Source organism: Gopherus evgoodei, unplaced genomic scaffold, assembly GCF_007399415.2.
Source record: "Gopherus evgoodei ecotype Sinaloan lineage unplaced genomic scaffold, rGopEvg1_v1.p scaffold_51_arrow_ctg1, whole genome shotgun sequence".
NCBI classification, from domain to species: Eukaryota; Metazoa; Chordata; order Testudines; family Testudinidae; genus Gopherus; species Gopherus evgoodei.
The window spans coordinates 1,480,285-1,494,535 of NW_022060072.1; the positions used below are offsets into that span (position 1 = coordinate 1,480,285).

The 14,251-nt window shown below is 60.3% G+C and overlaps 1 protein-coding gene across 1 annotated transcript; it reads right to left on the bottom strand.

Annotated features, from left to right (window-relative positions):
• Positions 1-1,224: 1,224 nt before the first annotated feature.
• On the bottom strand, positions 1,225-13,865 carry EPO (erythropoietin). Its single transcript, XM_030547003.1, has 5 exons — positions 13,807-13,865; positions 8,171-8,301; positions 7,513-7,599; positions 6,619-6,783; positions 1,225-2,081 (listed from the first exon to the last, which is right to left on the bottom strand). The coding sequence occupies exons 1-5, from the start codon at positions 13,817-13,819 to the stop codon at positions 1,941-1,943; spliced, it is 537 nt and encodes a 178-aa protein (XP_030402863.1). The 5' UTR covers positions 13,820-13,865; the 3' UTR covers positions 1,225-1,940.
• Between the last annotated feature and the right edge of the window lie 386 nt (positions 13,866-14,251).

Genomic DNA, 14,251 nt, shown 5'->3' on the forward strand with positions numbered 1-14,251 from the left:
CCAATCCTACCGCTACCCCCAAGTTCTTACCTTTGATCCTATGTGTAAGTGGGGGGGGGGAATTGAAACTGAAACCGTCCCTGTGCCAAACACAGCCCCCCCTGCTCAAACCCACCAGCCCCCCACTCCCCTCCCAGAGCCGGGGAGAGAACCCAGGAGTCCTGGCTCCCAGCCCCCCCTGCTCAAACCCACCAGCCCCCACTCCCCTCCCAGAGCCGGGGAGAGAACCCAGGAGTCCTGGCTCCCAGCCCCCCCCTGCTCAAACCCACCAGCCCCCCACTCCCCTCCCAGAGCCGGGGAGAGAACCCAGGAGTCCTGGCTCCCAGCCCCCCCTGCTCAAACCCACCAGCCCCCACTCCCCTCCCAGAGCCGGGGAGAGAACCCAGGAGTCCTGGCTCCCAGCCCCCCCTGCTCAAACCCACCAGCCCCCACTCCCTTCCCAGAGCCAGGGAGAGAACCCAGGAGTCCTGGCTCCCAGCCCCCCTGCTCTAACCCACCAGCCCCCACTCCCCTCCCAGAGCCGGGGAGAGAACCCAGGAGTCCTGGCTCCCAGGCAGTTCCCGCCCTGGGGCCGGGTGGGAGGTGGCGCCCCCTAGAGGGGACAGGCCCCTGCCCCATCCTCTCCCTCCCTTAGCAGAGACGAGAGAAACACAAATTGTTTCCATCTTAACTTAATATCAAATATAAACTCTGTGGCCCGGACCCCCGGCGCGTCGGCCGCCTCCGAGTCTCTGGCCGTGTCGCCCTTGCAGACTGTGCAGCCGAGATCTGTGTCTGGGAGATCACTAGCCGTCAGCGAGCCAGCAGTGCCCGCCTTCTCCAGCGGCGCCGGGGTGCGCCCACCTCTGGGGCGTGGGGCCGGTTACCCCGGGACCCCTCGCCCGGTGCTGAGATGCGTCCACCTCTGGGGCGGGGTGACCGGTAATCCAGGGACTCCTCGCCCGGTGCTGAGATGCAGCCACCTCTGGGGCGGGGCGGCCAGTAATCCAGGGACTCCTCGCCCGGCGCTGAGATGCGCCCACCTCTGAGGGGGGGCCGGTTACCCAGGGACCCCTCGCCCGGCGCTGAGATGCGCCCACCTCTGGGGGGGAGGTTACCCAGGGACCCCTCGCCCGGTGCTGAGATGCAGCCACCTCTGGGGCGGGACGGCCGGTTACCCAGGGACCCCTCGCCCGGCGCTGAGATGCGCCCACCTCTGGGGGGGCCGGTTACCCAGGGACCCCTTGCCCGGTGCTGAGATGCGCCCACCTCTGGGGCGGGACGGCCGGTTACCCAGTGACCCTTCACCTGCCTACCCCACCCCCGGATGCTAATCTTCAGAGACTGACAGCTGTCAGTTCGACTGATCTAGCTTCCCGCTGGTTATCGGGGGGCCGGTCGTTGCGTTGCGCCGTAACAGGGCTGATGGACAGCTGTCAATCATGGGGTGACAGCGAGGTCTGTGCCAGGCTCGGGGCCGGGTGACAGGCATCAGTCCGCTGGATCTCTCTCCTCTTCCAGGACGGCTCGCCTGTCTCCCTGCAGTCTGGGTTGATTGACACCTGTCAATCTTTCATCAGCTGCCCTGTGGCAATGTTCTCCTCCTCCACCACTTTATTCTTGCGGAATTCCAAAGACCAAACACAGGATGATTGGCAGCTGTCAATCATCTTCGTATTTCTCCTGTGATGTGCTGGCAACAGTCTAGGCAGTGTGGCTTGGGGTGATTGACAGCTGTCAGTCACCCATCAATGTTTAACACCCCTGCCAAGAGAAGCCGAGTTCATGCCAATACTCCAGGATGATTGACAGCTGTCAATCACCAAGCGAGGTTTTCCCAAGGCTCCATGTCTGCTGTCCAGTGGGTGGATGATTGGCGGCTGTCAATCATCTGCCAGCAGGAAGGTTCCGAGGGGGGAGGGGGCGGAGTGCTGTGGTGATCGGGGCTGGGTGGGAGCCCCTCACCTGGTGTCAGGCCTGCAGGCGTCCGTCAGGAACAGCTTGACCCGCCCCCGCAGGAAGTTGGAGTGGACGCTGAGGAGTTTGGCCAGTGTCCGGATGCTGAGGGTGGGGGGCGGGGCAGGGGGCAGGGCCGGCTCCACCTGGGGGAGACGGGGGGCTGTGGTTAGAGGGGGAACTTTTACGGGGGACATTGACTCTTCTGTCCCTGCCTCACCCCGCACTGCTTCGTCCTGCTCCACAAATACGTCTGTCCGTACATCCACCCATCCTCCTACCCACTCATCCACACATCCATCCACCCATCCTCCTACCCACTCATCCCTCCACCCATCCATACATCCACCCATCCTCCTACCCACTCATCCCTCCATCCATCCATCCATCCATCCACCCATCCTCCTACCCTCTCATCCTTCCATCCATCCATCCACCCACCCATCCTCCTACCCACTTATCCATCCACCCATCCTCCTACCCTCTCATCCTTCCATCCATCCATCCATCCATCCACCCATCCTCCTACCCACTCATCCCTCCATCCATCCATCCACCCATCCTCCTACCCACTCATCCCTCCATCCATCCATCCACCCATCCACCCATCCTCCTACCCACTCATCCTTCCATCCATCCATCCACCCACCCATCCTCCTACCCACTTATCCATCCATCCATCCATCCACCCACCCATCCTCCTACCCACTTATCCATCCATCCATCCATCCATCCTCCTACCCACCCATCCATCCATCCATCCTCCTACCCACCCATCCATCCTCCTACCCACTCATCCCTCCATCCATCCATCCATCCACCCATCCTCCTACCCTCTCATCCTTCCATCCATCCATCCACCCACCCATCCTCCTACCCACTTATCCATCCATCCATCCTCCTACCCTCTCATCCTTCCATCCATCCATCCACCCACCCATCCTCCTACCCACTTATCCATCCATCCATCCACCCATCCTTCTACCCACTTATCTATCCATCCATCCAACCATCCTCCTACCCACTCATCCCTCCATCCATCCATCCATCCACCTATCCTCCTACCCACTCATCCCTCCCTCCCTCCATCCATCCATCCACCCATCCTCCTACCCACTTATCTATCCATCCATCCAACCATCCTCCTACCCACTCATCCCTCCATCCATCCATCCATCCACCCATCCTCCTACCCACTCATCCTTCCATCCATCCATCCACCCACCCATCCTCCTACCCACTTATCCATCCATCCATCCATCCATCCATCCTCCTACCCACTCATCCTTCCATCCATCCTTCCATCCATTCTCCTACCCACCCATCCATCCATCCATCCATCCTTCCACCCATCCATCCATCCATCCTTCTACCCACCCATCCATCCATCGTTCCATCCATCCACCCATCCTCCTACCCACTCATCCTTCCATCCTTCCATCCATCCATCCATCCTCCTACCCACCCATCCATCCATCCATCCTTCCACCCATCCATCCATCCATCCTTCTACCCACCCATCCATCCATCGTTCCATCCATCCACCCATCCTCCTACCCACTCATCCTTCCATCCATCCATCCATCCTCCTACCCACTCATCCCTCCATCCATCCACCCATCCATCCTCCTACCCACTCATCCCTCCCACCCACTCATCCTTCCATCCATCCATCCTCCTACCCACTCATCCCTCCATCCATCCTTCCATCCACCCATCCTCCTACCCACTCATCCTTCCATCCATCCATCCATCCATCCTCCTACCCACTCATCCATCCATCCTTCCATCCATCCTTCTACCCACTCATCCTTCCATCCACCCATCCTCCTACCCACTCATCCTTCCATCCATCCATCCTCCTACCCACTCATCCATCCATCCTTCCATCCATCCTCCTACCCACTCATCCATCCATCCATCCATCCTTCTACCCACTCATCCTTCCATCCATCCATCCATTCTCCTACCCACTCATCCTTCCATCCATCCATCCTCCTACCCACTCATTCATCCATCCATCCTTCCATCCGTCCATCCTCCTACCCACTCATCCATCCATCCATCTGTCCTTCCATCCGTCCTTCCATCCATCCCCCTACCCACTTATCCATCCATCCATCCTCCTACCCACTCATCCCTCCATCCATCCTTCCATCCATCCATCCTCCTACCCACTCATCCATCCATCCATCCTTCTACCCACTTATCCATCCATCCATCCCTCCATCCATCCTCCTACTCACTTATCCATCCATCCATCCATCCATCCATCCTCCTACCCACTTATCCATCCATCCCTCCATCCATCCTCCTACCCACTTATCCATCCATCCATCCATCCTCCTACCCACTCATCCCTCCATCCATCCATCCATCCTTCCATCCATCCATCCTCCTACCCACTTATCCATCCATCCCTCCATCCATCCTCCTACCCACTTATCCATCCATCCCTCCATCCATCCTCCTACCCACTCATCCCTCCATCCATCCTTCCATCCACCCATCCTCCTACCCACTCATCCTTCCATCCATCCATCCGTCCATCCTCCTACCCACTCATCCATCCATCCATTTGTCCTTCCATCCGTCCTTCCATCCATCCTCCTACCTTCTTATCCATCCATCCATCCATCCCTCCATCCATCCTCCTACCCACTTATCCATCCATCCATCTGTCCGTCCATCCACCCATCCATGCGTCCCTCCATCTGTCCATCCATCCACCCTTCCATGTGTCCCTCCATCTGTCCATCCATCCATCCTCCTACCCACTCATCCCTCCATCCATCCATCCATCCATCCTCCTACCCACTCATCCCTCCATCCATCCTTCCATCCATCCATCCTCCTACCCACTCATCCCTCCATCCATCCATCCATCCATCCATCCATCCACCCATCCTCCTACCCTCTCATCCTTCCATCCATCCATCCACCCACCCATCCTCCTACCCACTTATCCATCCATCCATCCTCCTACCCTCTCATCCTTCCATCCATCCATCCACCCACCCATCCTCCTACCCACTTATCCATCCATCCATCCATCCACCCACCCATCCTCCTACCCACTTATCCATCCATCCATCCATCCACCCATCCTTCTACCCACTTATCTATCCATCCATCCAACCATCCTCCTACCCACTCATCCCTCCATCCCTCCCTCCATCCATCCAACCATCCTCCTACCCACTCATCCCTCCATCCTTCCATCCACCCATCCTCCTACCCACTCATCCTTCCATTCATCCATCCATCCATCCTCCTACCCACTCATTCATCCATCCATCCTTCCATCCGTCCATCCTCCTACCCACTCATCCATCCATCCATTTGTCCTTCCATCCGTCCTTCCATCCATCCTCCTACCTTCTTATCCATCCATCCATCCATCCCTCCATCCATCCTCCTACCCACTTATCCATCTATCCATCCTCCTACCCACTCATCCCTCCATCCATCCATCCATCCATCCTCCTACCCACTCATCCCTCCATCCATCCTTCCATCCACCCATCCTCCTACCCACTCATCCATCCATCCATTTGTCCTTCCATCCGTCCTTCCATCCATCCTCCTACCTTCTTATCCATCCATCCATCCATCCCTCCATCCATCCTCCTACCCACTTATCCATCCATCCATCTGTCCGTCCATCCACTCATCCATGCGTCCCTCCATCTGTCCATCCATCCACCCTTCCATGTGTCCCTCCATCTGTCCATCCATCCATCCTCCTACCCACTCATGCCTCCATCCATCCATCCATCCATCCTCCTACCCACTCATCCTTCCATCCATCCATCCATCCTCCTACCCACCCATCCATCCTTCCATCCATTCTCCTACCCACTCATCCCTCCATCCATCCTTCCATCCACCCATCCTCCTACCCACTCATCCTTCCATTCATCCTTCCATCCGTCCATCCTCCTACCCACTCATCCATCCATCCATTTGTCCTTCCATCCGTCCTTCCATCCATCCTCCTACCTTCTTATCCATCCATCCCTCCATCCATCCTCCTACCCACTTATCCATCTATCCATCCTCCTACCCACTCATCCCTCCATCCATCCATCCCTCCATCCATCCATCCTCCTACCCACTCATCCCTCCATCCATCCATCCTCCTACCCACTCATCCCTCCATCCATCCTTCCATCCTCCCATCCTCCTACCCACTCATCCATCCATCCATCCTTCCATCCATCCATCCTCCTACCCACTCATCCATCCATCCATCCTCCTACCCACTCATCCATCCATCCATTTGTCCTTCCATTCATTTATCCATCCATCCATCAGTCTGTCCATCCATCCATCTGTCCGTCCGTCCATCCATCCCCATACACATCCATCCATCCATCACACCCCACACATCCGTCCATGCATCCATCCATCCCTCCCCATACGCATCCATCCCCATACACATCCATCACACCCCACACATCCGTCCATGCATTCATCCATCCCCATACACATCCATCCCCATACACAGCTATCCATCCATCCACCCATCCTGCCCCACACATCCGTCTGCCTATCCGTCCATCTGACTGTCCCACCCCACGTATCCATCCATCGATCTGTCCATCTCTCCACCACCCACAGCCTCCATCCATCATTCTGTGCTCCCAGCCCCGTTCCCGCCCTGCCCCCGGTGCCCCTCACCTGGGCGTCGTGGCTGCGCAGGATCTGGGTGATGCTGCGCAGGTTGCTGTACGTGCGCCCAAGCTGCTGGTTCAGGGAGGGGTCGGGGACCAGGGCCCGGGCCCGGAGCACCGCGGCCGAGAGGAGGGCCTGCCCCCCCCACACCTCCGCCGCCTGCGTCTGCCTCTGGGGAGGGAGGGCAGGGTCAGACACCCAGGCTCCCCCATCCACCCCAGGTCAGACCCCTGGGCTCCCCCTGCCCAGCACCCCCAGATCAGACCCCTGGGCTCCCCGAGCCTCCCCCCAAGTCAGATCCCCAGGCTCCCCCAGCCCAGCCCCCCCAGGTCAGACCCCCTGTCCCCCCAGGTCAGACCCCTGGGCTCCCCCAGCCCAGCACCCCCAGATCAGACCCCCAGGCTCCTCCATCCCATCCCCAGGTCAGACCCCCAGGCTCCCCCAGCCCAGCCCCCCCAGGTCAGACCCCCTGTCCCCCCAGATCAGAGCCCTGGGCTCCCCCAGCCCAGCACCCCCAGATCAGACCCCCGGGCTCCCCCTGCCCAGCACCCCCAGATCAGACCCCCAGGCTCCCCTATCCCACCCCCAGGTCAGACCCCTGGGCTTCCCCAGCCTAGCACCCCCAGATCAGACCCCTGGGCTCCCCCAGTTCCCCCCAAGTCAGACCCCCAGGCTCCCCCAGCCCAGTCCCCCCCAGGTCAGACCCCCTGTCCCCCCAGATCAGACCCCTGGGCTCCCTCAGCCCCCCCCAAGTCAGACCCCCCCAGGATCCCCCAGCCCAGTCCCCCCCAGGTCAGAACCCTGGACCCTCCAGCCTCCCCCCACCCCAGATCAGACCCCTGGCTCTTCCCCTCCCGCCACTCCCGGGTCAGACCTCCCCCAGGCCCTGTTCAGACTCACGTCCATTTTCTTCCACTCATTAAAATTAACCTTCGTGTCGGGCACCGTGAGAACTTCTGATAAGTTGCAAGAATTTGTACAACCTTCCTGTAAAGAGACCAAGTCGCCTGACACCATGGAGCTGGTTCTCCCGGGACCCCTCGCCCGGCGCTGAGATGCAGCAACTTCTGGGGCAGGGCAGCTGGTTACCCAGGGACCCCTCGCCCGGCGCTGAGATGCAGCCACCTCTGGGGCGGGGCGGCCGGTTACCCAGGGACCCCTCGCCCGGTGCTGAGATGCAGCCACCTCTGGGGCAGGGCGGCCGGTTACCCAGGGACCCCTCGCCCGGTGCTGAGATGCAGCCACCTCTGGGGCAGGGCGGCTGGTTACCCAGGGACCCCTCGCCTGGCGCTGAGATGCAGCCACCTCTGGGGCAGGGCGGCTGGTTACCCAGGGACCCCTCGCCCGGCGCTGAGATGCAGCCACCTCCGGGGCGGGGCAGCCGGTTACCCAGAGACCCCTCGCCCGACGCTGAGATGCAGCTACCTCTGGGGCAGGGCAGCTGGTTACCCAGAGACCCCTCACCCAGTGCTGAGACGCTGCCTCATCTGGGGTGGGGCGGCTGGTAACCCAGGGACCCCTTGCCCGGCGCTTGGGGCTGACGCGGTTGGGGACGTACCACAGCGTTCTCAGTGTCCCTGGCCTCCTTGATGAATTTCTCCATGACTCGGGTGTCACAGATGGGGTGCAGCGGGGAGGGGTGAGTTAGTGCAGCGAGTCCCAGCAGTAACAACAGCAAAGCACAGAGCCCTGGGGGGGGGGAGTGTTGTGAGCCAGAGGGACCCCTCCATGCATCCATCATCCATCCCCCCACCCTCCAGCATCCACCTCCTCCATCCATCCATCCGTCCGTCCACCCCACACTCCTCCATCCATCCATCCATCCGTCCACCCTCCACCCTCCATGCATCCATCATCCATCCCCCCACCCTCCAGCATCCACCTCCTCCATCCTTCCACACCCCCTCCGTCCTTCCCTCATCCCGCCCACTTCTCTAGCCATCCATCCATCCATCCGTCCGTCCGTCCACCCCACACTCCTCCATCCATCCATCCATCCATCCGTCCGTCCGTCCACCCCACACTCCTCCATCCATCCATCCATCCATCCGTCCGTCCGTCCACCCCACACTCCTCCATCCATCCATCCATCCATCTTTCCATCCATCCGTGCATCCCCCCACATTCTTCCATCCCTCCCTCCATCGCTATACACCCCTCATCCCTCTACACTCCCTCCCTCCCTCCATCTCTCCATCCATCCCCCTACACCCCACCATCCATCTCCTCCATCTCCCTACACTCTCCCTCCATCCACACCCGCTCCTCCATCCTTCCATGCTCCATCCATCCATCTCTGCCCATCCATACCCACCCCCCATCCTCTGTCCATTCATTCATGCATCCATCCATCCATCCATCCACCCATCTCTGCCCGTCCATCCACCACCCACCCTCTGTCCAACCATCCATCCATCCATTCCATCCATCTCTGCCCGCCATTCACCCCCCCACCCTCTGTCCATCCATCCATCCATCCATCCATCTCTGCCCATCCATCCACCCCCACCCTCTGTCCATCCATCCATCCATCCATCCATCTCTGCCCATCCATCCACCCCCCAGCCTCTGTCCATCCATCCATCCATCCATCCATCCATCCATCTCTGCCCATCCATCCACCCCCCAGCCTCTGTCCATCCATCCATCCATCCGTCCGTCCGTCCACCCCACACTCCTCCATCCATCCATCCATCCATCATCCATCCCCCCACCCTCCACCATCCACCTCCTCCATCCTTCCACACCCCCTCCGTCCTTCCTTCATCCCGCCCACTTCTCTAGCCAGCCATCCATCCGTCCGTCCGTCCACCCCACACTCCTCCATCCATCCATCCATCCATCTTTCCATCCATCTCCTCCATCTCCCTACACTCTCCCTCCATCCACCCCTCTCTCCATCCTTCCATGCATCCATCCATCCATCTCTGCCCATCCATCCACCCCCCATCCTCTGTCCATCCATCCATCCATCCATCCATCCATCCATCCATCTCTGCCCATCCATCCACCCCCACCCTCTGTCCATCCATCCATCCATCCATCCATCTCTGCCCATCCATCCACCCCCCACCCTCTGTCCATCCATCCATCCATCCATCCATCTCTGCCCGTCCATCCACCCCCCACCCTCTGTCCATCCATCCATCTCTGCCCATCCATCCACCCCCCCACCCTCTGTCCATCCATCCATCCATCCATCTCTGCCCATCCATCCACCCCCCACCCTCTGTCCATCCATCCATCCATCCCTCCATCCACCATCCATCCATCCACCCCCCACCCTCTGTCCATCCATCCATCCATCCATCCATCTCTGCCCATCCATCCACCCCCCCAGCCTCTGTCCATCCATCCATCCATCCATCCATCCATCCATCCATCCATCCATCCATCTCTGCCCATCTATCCACCCCCCAGCCTCTGTCCATCCATCCATCCATCCATCCATCTCTGCCCATCCATCCACCCCCCAGCCTCTGTCCATCCATCCATCCATCCATCCATCCATCCATCCATCCATCTCTGCCCATCCATCCACCCCCCACCCTCTGTCCATCCATCCATCCATCCATCCATCCATCCATCCATCTCTGCCCATCCATCCACCCCCACCCTCTGTCCATCCATCCATCCATCCATCCATCCATCCATCCACCCCCCACCCTCTGTCCATCCATCCATCCATCCACCCCCCAGCCTCTGTCCATTCATCCATCCATCCATCCATCTCTGCCCATCCATCCACCCCCACCCTCTGTCCATCCATCCATCCATCCATCCATCTCTGCCCATCCATCCACCCCCCACCCTCTGTCCATCCATCCATCCATCCATCCATCCATCTCTGCCTGTCCATCCACCCCCCACCCTCTGTCCATCCATCCATCTCTGCCCATCCATCCACCCCCCACCCTCTGTCCATCCATCCATCCATCCATCTCTGCCCATCCATCCACCCCCCACCCTCTGTCCATCCATCCATCCATCCATCCATCTCTGCCCATACATCCACCCCCCACCCTCTGTCCATTCATTCATGCATCCATCCATTCATGCACCCCCACACACTACCATCCACCTATCCATCCATCCACCCCCCTACTCCTCTGTCTATGAGCTCCGCTCCCTCCCAGCCGTTCTGTCTCCTCCCACCCTTCCCGGTAACTCCCTACGGGACTCGCACCGTCCATCTGACTCGCCATCAGCCGCCTGCTAATTCTACCACCTCGCCACGGGCTGGAGGCTCTGCCTCTTCCCCGCACTCATGGGGGACACTCAGAGCCCTCCCTTTCCAGCTCCTGCCCCTGTGATGCGGGAGGGGACCTGCCATCGGGCCCCACTGACCCGCCGGCTCGGAAATTCCCAAGGAGCCGATCGGTGGCGGTACCGCGACCGCGGGAGAGCGAATTCAGACAAAAAACACCCGGGAAACAAGCGTAGGTTGAAAATTCTCCGCAACTATGAAACGTACCCGGAGCCAATCTCCTTTCACTACGGGCCTGTCTCCTTGTCTGGCAAGCCTGGCACTTATCGTATCTTCCCAAGAGGAGGTGCCATTTGTCTCTTCTGTCTCCGAACACGTTCTCGGTCGCCTCCACCCTGCGCTTTCTGCTCCCACGAGTGGTGGGGGGTTTTTTTGAGGATGTTTTTGGTGCAGGAGCCGATCTTTTCCCGCGGGGTTATGAGCATCGACGGTGCTCGGCAGTAGGATAGACGTGGACAACCCTAGCAAACACGTCCTTCGCTCTAGATTCAGGCTCAAATGGACCTCGAAATGGATCTCCGGCGGGTTGGTGAGGTTTCTCCTGTAGGCTCCGGTGACAAAACCTTTAACGTTCCTCTTTGCCGACCAAAAACCGACCTCCCCCAAGACTGGTTCCTCACTCTGCTTCCTAGATCCTCCATCTCTTTATGGCGTGCATGGGAGGCTTGTCTCTTGTCGGCCCCATTTGTCTCATCCCTTGGTGTTTCTGTTGACGTCTTCCCCCTTTCTCCCAACCCAACCGATTCCTGCGTAAGGGCGGAGATCTAACCTGCGTCCTGCTGCTTCCTCTTGGTGCTTGGGTTTGGCTCTTAAAGACAAGATGAATATTGGCCGGAGCTGAAGCCGGGGACATTGGGGGACAGTTCCCGGAAACCAGTAATAGTTGATGGGAGGAATGGAGGATCTGCAGGACGGGGCATCACCAGGAGCGAAATTTATGGGTCCACGATTCTAGAATCGGGATCAGCTTCCTTCACCACGCTGTCGAGAGCTGCCTCCTCCGTCTTCTGTCGTGTATTTTGCCCTCCCAAGTGTCCGCCTCCCCGGGGGGATGAAGTTTAACTCTGATTTGGACGCCAGCTGATTTGGCAGCAGAGTCAGGGGTGGCAGTGATGGGTGGCTGGTTCGACCTTCCCCGGCGTTGCTCGGTCCAGGTGACCGGCTGGTTGGGGAAGGAACCGCGGTGACCATTGGCTCCGACGTCCTGTATCACGCAGGTCTGCATGCAGAGGCAATGCGTGGGTGGGAGGGCTCTCCCCCCAATTTCTGCCAGGGTTTTGTCAGTCCCCCACGGAGGAGGGTTGTCCCCCAACCATCGGTGCCTTCCCGTCCTACCCTGGTGCAGGAGAGTCGAGCCCCAAATCCATCTCCCGCCCCAGCTGTGTCTCCTCTAGACTTCACATGGCCGATTCTTCCAACCTCCCTTCATCGGTCACGGTTCCTGGACCGCGGAGCTGGGTCTCCCGCGTGCCCTCCGGGCACTTCTTGTCTTTGGTCACCAGCTGTAGGAAGATGCGGGTTTCAGCCAAGCGCCGGCCAGAGGAATACGGCCCCAGCGTGTCCCGTAGCTCAAAGGAGGCGCTCAGATCCGGCGCTCGGAGCTGGCCCTCGTTGGGGAGCTCCTGGGGAGACCCCTTCCCGGTCTCTCATCTTCAGCCCAAATCGCCTCCTGTTTGGTGGGTTTTTCTAAAGATCTCCGGGGCGGGCGGGCCAGATCTCTCCCGCTTCAGAGCCCTGCTTCTTCCCGAAACGGCCTCTCCGGCGGCATCGCTGAGCTCCTCCGGCTAATCCCTCCGGCTCGGTTTACCAGCCGGTGCTGCCAGAAAGGGTTGGGGTGACGTCCGGAGACGCATCTGAAATGCTCCTGCGATCGCCCCTTTTCAAAGAGCTTCTGCTCGTCAACCGGCGTCAGCCACCGGGCACCCCGATTCTGCGGCTGGACCCCCTAGGTGGCTACCCGGAGTGGGGCCCTGCCTGTGGGTCAGGGGCATGGACCCCTGGCCTTCTCCTATCGTGCTCCACGTGACCCCCACCTCTTTCCATGCATCCATCTCCATCCACACCACTCCAACCCTGCCCCACAGCCCCCCCGCCCCCTAACCCCCGGTCCATTGCATCGCACAGATCTACACATGGGGGTATGTAGGGTGAATCAGGACTCCTGGGTTCTCTCCCCGTCTCTGGGAGGGGAGTGGGGGCTGGTGGATTAGAGCAGGGGGGGCTGGGAGCCAGGACTCCTGGGTTCTTTCCCCAGCTCTGGGAGGGGAGTGGGGGCTGGTGGGTTAGAGCAGGGGGGCTGGGAGCCAGGACTCCTGGGTTCTCTCCCTGGCTCTGGGAGGAGAGTGGGGGCTGGGGGATTACAGCAAGGGGGGTGCTGGGAATCAGGACTCCTGGGTTCTTTCTGCATCTCTTGGAGGGGAGTGGGGGCTGGGGGATTACAGCAGGGGGGTGCTGGGAATCAGGACTCCTGGGTTCTTCCTAGATCTGGGAGGGGAGTGGGGGCTGATGGGTCAGAGCAGGGGGGGCTGGGAGCCAGGACTCCTGGGTTCTCTCCCCGGCTCTGGGAGGGGAGTGGGGGCTGATGGGTTAGAGCAGGGGGGCTGGGAGCCAGGATGCCTGGGTTCCCTCCCCGGCTCTGTATCCCAGTCCCCGACCCCATACATGTTAGTCCTTGCACCCTGGAGCCTGCTGCACAGTGAGTGAGGTGAGCCGGAGGGGAATGGGGCAGGGGGCCAATCCTGTCTAGGGGGCACCACCTTGTATCCAGCCTCAGAATGGGGGTCCCAGCTGGCTCAGGGAGCTGGGATCTGGGGCCTTTCTCCATTTTCTCATTTTTTTGAGGGGGTGCATCTTTAGTGACCCTCCAGTGAATGAGACCCCCCCTCGCTGTGGGACAGGACCCAGGCGTCCGGGTCACGGTTACTCACCAGATCTCCCCATATCCAGTCTGCATCGCCTCACGGCCTAGTGGGGGCCCCGGGCTCCCATCCCGGCGTGCAATCGGCGAGGCCGCGGGCGTCCGGGCTACTTGGGAGGGGGCATCGCCTACGCGGCTCCGGCCCCAGGCCAAGCGCCCCTGGCCCCCGGCCGGCTCCCCGCTGCTCTGTGTCTCCGCAGGGCGAGCAGCGAAGCTGGGAGTTAATGTTTCATCCGAACTCCCCGTCCCGAGGTCGCGGGAGCCTGGCCGGCAGCAGGAATGTGCCAGGGGGCCGCGGCCCAAGCCGGGCGCTTTAGAGACGGGGCTCGGCAGGGGGGAGGGCAGGAAGCCGGGGGATTTCCTCAGGCCCCCGCCGGAGGCCGCGTCTTCGAGGAAAGGGCCATGCAGGCGGCCGCACGTCGGCTTCTGGCCCGGCGCCACGAGGCAGCGACAGG